We start from the raw sequence: 10,309 nt of genomic DNA, 5'->3' as shown, positions 1-10,309 counted from the left end.
GAACAACATCGTCTAATGACCAATATTGTTGGAGCTGAACTGGATGAGCAACGTCAGTGTTTAATCCACCAAGGTAACGAGCTATTGTCTGCTCCTCCCTTTCATGAATGTCGCACTTCATCATTAACTTCTCAAGTTCTCTAGTGTATTCTTCTACAGACAAGTTTTTCTGACGAAGGTTCTGTAGTTGAATAAAACTATCTTGATAATAGTGAGAAGGCAAGAACTTTTTGCTTAGTTCTCGACGCATTTTCTCCCAAGTCTTGATCTTGCTTTTTCCTTCACGGGCTCGCTTCGTTTTTAGATTTTCCCACCAAATGGAAGCATGATTCTTTAATTTAACAGCAATGATCTTGACTTTCTTTTCTTCAAGTATCTCTTTATACTCGAAGACTCGTTCAACAGTTTGGAGCCAATCAACGAACTCATCTGGATGTAGCTTTCCTTCAAAATAAGGAATATTTACCTTGATGTCGTTGTCTCTGAATGATTGTCTTTGTGGACGACGACTTCTTAATGATGATGATTCGCTACTTGATTCATCAACGTATGATTGCATGTGTTGGGCTTCCAATTGTGCTTGTTGTGCATTTACAGTTTCTTGTAACTGTTGGATTTGTCTTATCATTTCTTCCATTTGAATATCCCTAAGTGTTTGGTCGTTTTTTCTTGGAGGCATATTTTTTTTTTAAAGGCTGAAATGAGTGTAAGTGCTATAAAATAGAATATTTCTTTTCTGATGTGGAAGATCAGATTAAACTGCAACCACAGAGCATAATAGGAATTGTCTATTATAATAGCACTAGAGTTTCGAAGGTGGCAGCTATTTTTCTTCAAGAACACCCTTAGAAAACTCAAACTTTCCGTTGATTCTTTCAATCAAACTCAACTCCGGACTTGGAACCTTGCTCTGATGCCAATATGGCTCAGAAACCAAGAGAGAATCCACTCTCTAACTCTCAAATTAGAAACTCAAGTTTTATATATTTCAAATTGTTGTAATACATGAAGGAAGTGGCCTTATTTATAGCAATCCTAGAGGCCATATGGTAGCTGAAATAGTGCTGATAATTAATACATCAATGGAAACACAATCTAGTAAATGTCAAACATGGTGGCTTGTTGGCCTTATTGTCAATAGTAGGGTGGTGGAATTGGAAAGCTAGCATATAGGGTGGTGGCTGAAAACTCTATGCCATATTAATGTCTTACTCTGTATCAAATGGGCTTACAAAGTAAAGTGTAACACCCCGTTTTCCCAACTTAAAAATTTCATAAACATTTATCAGAGTAAACAACATATAACGGAATGCTACACTTCTAAAATATACTAAATGAGATAATTAACTAATTATCTTTCCAAAATCACCAACATATTAATTCAAGTACTTAGCAGCGGATTAAATTCATTAACATAAATAAGTCTTTGGCACGCAGGCCTTATTAAAACATAAGCAATACGTAAAGGAATAGAAAATAGCCACAAAAGATCTCATCCTGTTACGTATCAGAGCATCCTAAGACTCAGTGAGGAATAAGTCACTCATGACAGTAACACTAGCAACCTGCTAACGATCACCTGCAAGTTACTCATACGAAGAGCAACATTTCCAAGTAGAAGGGGTGAGATTTCACAAAACAATAATATTAACATATAATTCAACAATTATATTTAACAACATCATAAACTAATCATATATGGTAATATAATCATATAGTACTGCATTAACAATTCAAATCAATTTCGGATCATTATTAACTCCTTATTCATCACGTTTTATACATCAACATTTAGCACATAATAACCAAATCATAACCAACATAGATCATCACATCATAATTATCATCTTTAACACACAACATAATCATCATTTTATAATTACATAACAACACAACTTAATCATCACTTAATAATTATAATCATATACAATACAACATAATAGTCACTTAATAATAATAATCATATACAACATAACATAATCACCATTTTATAATTACATAAACAACAACACATTCATCATCTCATCATAATATAACAACACATATTTATCATCTCATAATAACTTAAACAACAACGACACCTCTTATACCTCTTGAACCATCTAGACAAAATGCGACTACGACCTCTTAATCATGCATGTGGTACCATTTAGGACATCAAGCCCCCATCGTATTGAGCGTAAATAGGCTCTCAGAACATCAAGCCCTCGTGTATTGAGCGTAAATAGGCTCTCAGAGCATCAAGCCCTCTACCATCGCGTATTATGTATAAAGATACAATACAGAGCATCAAGCTCTCTACCATCTCGTATTATGCGTATGCAATGGACTCAACTTCTTAACATTTTAGAACATCGACTTCTTAACACAAATCAAATAAGTTGGAACATCATCCTTCATCTTAGACCGGCTCATGCAGCTTAGTTAAATAACAATAGCAACACAACAGTATACAAAACAGCATGACATAATAATATCAAACGCAAGTCAACAACGTCTCAATTATTCACATACAATTCAAGTAATGCATATACAATTATAACACAATATAACAACATCAAGTCATCGTAAATCAGCTTCACAGATCATCATTAATGTTATATACAATATTCATAACTACCCCAAGGTTCAACTCTCAATGACTCGTGCGACAAAGATCGAAAAATCCTAAACAAGGCTTCTGTAACACAAGTACTCGCGAGGCGAGGACCTCTACTCGCCATGGCGAGTTCAGGTATAACTCCCACAAGTTCGTTCTTAAACTATTCCAGGTTCAATCTTATTCTCTAGTCTTTCCTAATCATTATTAGACATGTTCAGGCACTCATAGGCATCTAAGGATCAACTCAAAAGTCAAAATCACGAAATCTTGCATGCTCTCTGGTCAAGCTCGCTAGGCGAGTTCATCTGTTCGCTATGGCGAGCTGCGACGTGCAACTCGCGAGGCGAGGAAAGGTTGCTCGCGAGGCGTGCGATGAAGTTCATCACTCGCCGTGGTGAGGATCATTGCTCGGGAGGCGAGCGATGAATGTCGCTACGGGCAGAAGTGCAGCTTCACCTAAAAACCATCAACTCTCATGGTTTTAAGCCTAATCTCGATTCCAGAATTCATCATAAACATTATCTAAGGTCTAAGGACAATTTTTACATCAATCTAACAACTTTTCACCGATTAATCATCAATTTCCTCTCTTTAACCCTAATTCTCAAATTCTCTAAAATCAATCCTACACTTGTTAATTACAACCAATTGAATTACGGAATTAATAGAATTGAATGTTAGTCTCACCCTTACCTTAGAATCAAAAATCGCAGCCTCCAAGTTGTTCTCCCTCTTCTCTTGGCTTTTTCTCCATTTTCTCCAAAAACTGATCGTACGTACTCCTTTTTCTAAACTAGGTATTCTCCTATTTATATCTCTCTATTTACTTTATCTTATTCCTCTTCTTCCACTAAACTCTTCTAAATTCCAAAACAGTCCCACATCTCAATATTTATTTTATTTTCAAATCTTATTCTATTAAATACTAAAATAAACCTATTAATAAAATATCAACACACCACCTAATCATATAAAATCACATAAATTATCAAAGCGGACTTCTAAACTCAATAAAATGATTAAATAATTAAAGAGGGCGTTACATAAAGCACAAAGTTGATGGTTCGGTTGAAATATTCAAAGCTAGAATGGTTGCAAAAGGTTATAACCAAGTTGAGGGTTTGGACTGTTTTGATACTTTCTCACCAATGGCAAAACTCAACTGTGAGAATGGTACTCTATTAAGCCTCAGTTCATCATTGGCATTTACATCAGTTGGATGTAAACAATGCATTTTCGCATGGAGATCTTTAATAGGATGTATATATGATCATCCCTGAGTGTGTTCAAGTGGATAAGCTTGATCTAGTTTGCAAACTTCAGAAATCATTATATGGCTTGAAACAAGCAAGCAGGAAGTTGGTATGAGAAGCTAACTTCATTTTGATTCAGCAAGGCGATTTACAAGCAAATTCTGATCATTCTTTACTCATTAATTCCGATGGTGAATCATTCATGGTACTTCTAGTATATGTGGATGATGTGATTCTAATAGGAGATTCAATAGCTAAATCACACATGTGAAATATGTACATGATGCATCTTTTAAAATTAATGATCTTGGTCTAGTCAAATGCATTCTTGGACTTGAGGTAGGTCAATAGAAAGAAGAAATCACAATATGTGTCAAAGAAAATATTGTCTATATCTCATCAAAGATAGTGGTCTCTTAGGTTCTAAACCTATAAATACTCCCTCTGATCCTTCAATCAAGTTACATCAAGACAAAAGTGTTGCATATACTGATATTTTAGCCTACAGATGGTTGATTGGTCAATTGTTATATCTGACTACAACTAGGCCAGATATTACTTTTGTGGTTAAGAAACTGAGTCAGTTCCTATCGTGTTGTTAGGTATCTTAATGGTTTACTTGGGTGTGGACTAATGTTTTGAAGAGGTTCCAAATTGCAGATTTTTGGTTTCTCTGATGCTGACTGGGCAGGATGCCTTGATACCAAAATATTAGTAATAGGGGTGTGTTATTTTCTTGGAACATCTCTTATTTCATGGTGCACTAAGAAGCAAACTATTGTGTCTCATTCCTCAAGTGAAGCTGAATACGGCTCTTGCATCTGCTACCTATGAGATTCGGTGGTTGTTGTATCCGTTGACTGATATGAAAGTTACATGTGATCACATTCATGTCTTGTACTTGATGATCAGAGTTCCCTACACATTGTTGCACATCCAGTGTTTCATGAAAGAACAAAACATGAATAGTAGACATATACCAGGATTCATCTTGTCAGAGATATTGAAGGAAGTTAGATGCCAAGATGAAGAACACAACACTATAACAGAATTAGTTGATAAATAGTTGTCCATTAGATGTTAGTTGCATAGGTGTTAGTAATTTTGTGCGGCTAGCACCACAGTAACTAGTTTGTACCACCATTTAATAACTGCATATAGATAGTACTTGTACACTTGTAATGAATCAAAAGAGAACAATCACAAATTCTATCCATTCATGTGTTTCTCTTTCTCTGTTTTCTATCAAAGAATCTTCAACTATGGAATCTTAATAATAAGACCCTGTACATTATCATTGACTTGGCAGTTTGTATCATCATATTTATTTTTCTTTCATTTAAACTTTTAGAACTAGAAAAATTATTTCTCATTTTTTTGTCCTTCCATTTTCTAAAGAAAGGACCCAGAAATGATATTCATTTGTAAATCATTCTTAAATCAGCCAATAGTAGTAACTAGTAAGTAGTTACTTCTTTGACATGTAGTTCTTTTGGCCCCTACAAATGCACAAATTGTTCGGATCGTAACTACCAAACACCATTTTTTGGGTTTTTAAAGGCTTCCCGAAAGTCATTTTTTAGGATAAAGAGAAAATAGGGAGGCCAAAAGAGCACGCATCCTTTCTCTTTTGTATAAGTCAGTAGCTTATTTTGGTGGCTAATCAGCTTTAAAATGGTATATGGGTCCTAAGCCCCTATGGATCTCATCAAGCTCTCAATTTTATGGTTCAACGTTTGTTAATTTCTGAGGGAAAAAGATAAGAGATTGAATATTTACTTAAAATGGAAACATTGCTAATAAACTCAACCATATTTAAAAATGGGACATGTTTAATCTTCAAAGGTACACAAAAAAAAGGTCCTATCAAGATTCAACAAAGAACCTTGGATGAAAACAATACAATACAGTAATGAGATACATCTACAGACAATATAAACATCAAATGAAATACATTCAAAGTAGCAACTAAAGAAAAACGCTCGATGTTCAGTGAAATGGACAAGAGTGTTTGTCATATACTCATATTTCATTCCATGCTCTAAGCAACGTACACCTATGTCTTTATCTCTGCAACTGTATTCTCTTATCCCTAATTGGCAAATCAATGGGCTGCTGCGCTTCATGTGGATGATCTGGGCCGCTATAAACCTTCAGACGTGTGAATAGAGTCCTGCCAAGCTGCATACACCAACCCTTGGTTACTGTAGATTCAACTATATATAAACACTTTTTGTTTACAAAAATAGTATCCAAAAATCAATTTAAAGAGATAAGGAATCCTCTTTAGAATAAACACAAGTTATTCAGTCTTTCTGAGAAATAAGCACCACAAAAACAACCAATGAACTTGACAGGTCAAGAAGATGATTTTGTTCAAAGAAAGACCATGAGTATAAATTGTATACAGTGTTAGGATATAGAATAGTAGAGTAGTTAAAGTAGGATTGTCATGTATAAACAGGGAGGTTTTGGAGTTAGAAAGCGGATGATTGAATATTGTAAATATTGTAAACATTGTGAAATAGAGTAGCGACTCTATTGTGAAGGGGAGAGATTCTCTCCTATTCTTTCTTTTCTTTCTTTTTTTAAAAAAATTGTTCTTTCTATTCCATTCAGTTCTTGGGTTCCTCCTAACAATTGCTCAACCTGCCCAATCCTTGAGAGAGTTTCAGCATTACAACAGTTCTTGGGTTCCTCCTAACAATTGCTCAACCTGCCCGATCCTCGAGAGAGTTTCAGCATTACAAGATGGATAAAAATTCAGCCAAGATGGATGAAATGCAGAATACCCTGACAGAAATTAAAGATATTCTACTTGAATTGACAGGCCAGAGTAAGCCAGTAGTGGTTGCAGAATACTCTGCACGTTAAATCTGTTGCAGATGAGAATGAAGAACCACAAAACAATTGTGAAGATGGGGGGTCTGAAGACCAATAATCTGTAAAAAGATCAAAAAGAGAAGAAATCTGATGACAAGGTGGTGTAGCCAAAGCAAGACAAATCACAAATTTGGTCCAAAAATAATTTTAACCTAGCATTGAGGGTATCAGGAAAAAGTCAAGAAGAAGAAGAGTGAAGACGGAGCAGAGGCAAAGTGCAACCCACTGTCAAGATGGAGAAAACAATTTTTGGTGGCCAAGATATGGTGCAGGAAGCCGGAAGTAATAACAATGGAAAAGGAGAAATGGGAGGTTAACAACAAGCAAGAAAAAGAGTGAAGAATACCAACCTGAATGCAATAGAAGAACCACCGGACATGAATCGGCACAGCGGAGAAGATGGTTCACAATAAAGATGCAAAAAATGGATTCTTGCATGTTAGTCTGACCGCCACCGAAAGTCTGAAACCATCAGGTGGTGGTAGATGCAAGGTAACTATCGAGGAAGGAATATGGTTCCGTCTCATACCTTCAAATTCAAAGTTGTGATAATTGGGTCGTGGACGAAAATAGTAGCACCGTTATTCATTATGTGACGGAGGGCATCGAAATAGAAAGGTTGACGTCGAAAGGTTTGGAGCCGACAACAAGGTGAATGGATGGGTCTTAAGAAGGTCGAACAACCCACCACCACTATTCAACCCACTAGATTCAAGCTTGGTAGTGGAAAGGAAGGGAACACCGGTGAAGACAAAGTCTACTTTCAGGCATCCCTTTCAAACCAAAAGGTGTACTCTCTAAGGGATCCCTTTCAAACCAAAAACGTGTGCTCTCAGGCATGCATAGACTGTAAGATTTCCTTTCATTCTTCACTTCTATATTCTTCCATCAGTTATGGAAACGAATCTAGTACGTGTGATATGTTTTTGTCATAAAAATTAAACACATAGTTTAGATTTATATTCAACTTCTCTATGCATCAATGATCCATCTTAACATGTCTACTGTACAAGTCTCTTGGAAAAACATTGAACTTTATTGAACTTACCCTCCCTTTTGGAAGCATGCCACGAACAGCATGTTCAATAATTCTTTCAGGAATTCTGTTCTGCAGCTGGTCAAATGTCTCGACTGTCATACCACCAGGTCGACCTGAGTGCCGCCGATAAAGCTTCTGGGTCCTCTTTTTCCCACTGACAGCAACCTTTTCTGCATTTATCTACACAACCCCAGTTAAAATAATAGGCCAAGACTACATAAAGCAATCGTGAAACAGAACATTATTGACAATACTCCTTGCATAAAACTTCATGAGAAGGGTGAGCCTCATAAACATAGTCATTAATGTGAAAAGCAAGTTTTATAAACAATACAACCATTTTATAGGAGATTTTGTTTCCTCTATTGATATTGTAGTTTTATTTTTGTGGAAAATTGGAATCTGTCGTCAAATCATTAGTCATACATGCCTATAATTAAAATTTAAAACCAAATGCATGATAAATAAACTTCCTTACAATCTATAGAATGTAGAAAGCGGAGAAGTCATTAACAATAGATATACATAACAAAAAGAACATGTCTTGCAGCTTCCCATTATGATCGAAAAAACATGACAAACATTCAGACATAACAAGATTAATAGCAGCTTCATCAAGACTTTTCAGGACATGCATTAAAGCAATACATTAACTACAGACTATGTTGCGTGAGAATCAATATACAAAAATGTGAAATGTGATCCAAATTTCTTTGTCAATGTGACATTATTATAGCAAAGGGTTAAATGTGTGTTAGCAAACCACTCGTTAAGAGTACAGTATTTAGGAAGAGGAAGAGCGGTAAGTAGATATTAGAATTACAAGGACTCTTCAATAACAGTAACTCTCCAAAAGGATAATAGAGGAGTAGCTATAAAAACAGGGAAGGGAGTTAACAACTGTAGAACAGAAGGTATATTACAAGGAAAAAGACTGAAATAATTAGAGAAATAAGGCTTTTTTTTTCCAACTGTAGTTATAAATAAGAAGACGGGTCAAGTGGCTGAGATATCCTGACATTTGAAATTTTGAATAAGTGCTGAGGCCTTTGGGTATAAGGAGACGCATTCCCTTGATGTATGTTTTACAGTGCTCGAACTTCCCAAATAGGGCTTATCTCCATCTTTTTTCCAAATAAAATACCAGTTTTTATCAGAATGATGATAACAATTTGAAGGGAAATGACACTGAGCCTCTACGCCATTTCATGGTGACTTAACACAAAAAGTTAAGGCTAAAATGCAAGAAACTCCATTAACCTATGATTCAACTTGACTCCTTCTACTTAGAAAACAGTCCATCATATATTGCATAAGTTCCATCCATTTTAAAACCAAAAGAAAATTAACAAGAAAGATGTTCAACTAAAACTTGACTTATATAACAAATAAGCTTATTCCGTAGAAGTAGTAAACCATAAAAATCAGCACTTCCATGCCAATTGCAAATAATGAATGCAGAAATACGTACCACAATTACAAATGAACCCATGTCCACACTGGGTGTATAAGTCACTAAATTTTTCCCTCGGATGTGATTAGCAATTGTTGATGCTAGTCTTCCAAGAATTTTATCTGTAGCATCAACAATATACCACGTTTTCTCTGTATTGACATGATCCGAAGCTTTTGGATACCAGGTTGTGTTCCAAATGTCCTGCAATCATTACTCTTTTCAGTTAAGCCGCTTCAAATACATTAATTCGAAAAAAGCATCTACCAAGTTAAAAGCTTTAAAAATAATACAAGACATGGATACCGACGTAAAGATTTAAAGCAATTCCAACTTTCAATCATGCCAAAAAATTGGATGAAGTAATAACCTATACATTTCCAAGCTAATTAAACTAATGAGATACGAAATGTAGGCATAATTGAAGTAAATTAAGATGGATTTACATGTTAATTTACTTCAATTACGAGAAATGAATACTGCTAAAGTGCTAATTACAAACCAGAAAGAAGATAATAAGGCTTAATTACCATAAAATGATGGATTGAGACAAACACTAAAATTTGACAATAAAAATTGAGGCTTTTCTATTCCATATGCTAGATTACAGAGACCCAGAAATTAATACAAGAAAATTTTAACAAAATCATACACAACAACACTTAGTGTGTAAAATGAACAAAACCCATTAACAAAAAAGAGAGAGAGAGAAGTTATACCGGGCCTTGAAAGCGGGGCTCAGGTTCAACACAGATGAAACGAGGATCTTCTTCTTCTGCGACAATGGAAGTTTCCTGCTGAGAATGGACAATGAAAGATGGAGAACGAATTGAAGAAGATGATAATGAAAGGTTTGAAAGTGGTAATTGAGAAGAAAGAAAGGAAGATTTAGAAGTTGAATTCTTGTGATGAGAGAATGAAGAAGATGAAGGGAACGTCACTGATGGTGAACCACACAGCAAGGACATTGTTGCTGTTGATGAATGATGATAAATTCTCTCACGATGCTTTGTGTTGTGTTCTGTGCTCTATCTTTACTGGGGATAATGTAGAGCCAGCCAGAGAGTGTGCGATAGATA

At 35.4% G+C, this 10,309-nt stretch overlaps 1 protein-coding gene across 1 annotated transcript; it reads right to left on the bottom strand.

Moving 5' to 3' along the window:
* Nucleotides 1–5,667: 5,667 nt before the first annotated feature.
* Nucleotides 5,668–10,309, bottom strand: LOC25501193 (50S ribosomal protein L13, chloroplastic). Its single transcript, XM_013589904.3, has 4 exons — nt 9,950–10,309; nt 9,249–9,434; nt 7,787–7,957; nt 5,668–6,036 (listed from the first exon to the last, which is right to left on the bottom strand). The coding sequence occupies exons 1-4, from the start codon at nt 10,196–10,198 to the stop codon at nt 5,920–5,922; spliced, it is 723 nt and encodes a 240-aa protein (XP_013445358.1). The 5' UTR covers nt 10,199–10,309; the 3' UTR covers nt 5,668–5,919.

Source organism: Medicago truncatula, chromosome 8 (assembly GCF_003473485.1).
Source record: "Medicago truncatula cultivar Jemalong A17 chromosome 8, MtrunA17r5.0-ANR, whole genome shotgun sequence".
NCBI lineage: Eukaryota > Viridiplantae > Streptophyta > Magnoliopsida > Fabales > Fabaceae > Medicago > Medicago truncatula.
The sequence above is the reverse complement of the archived record's forward strand: the minus strand, read 5'-3'. Positions and strand labels throughout refer to the sequence as shown.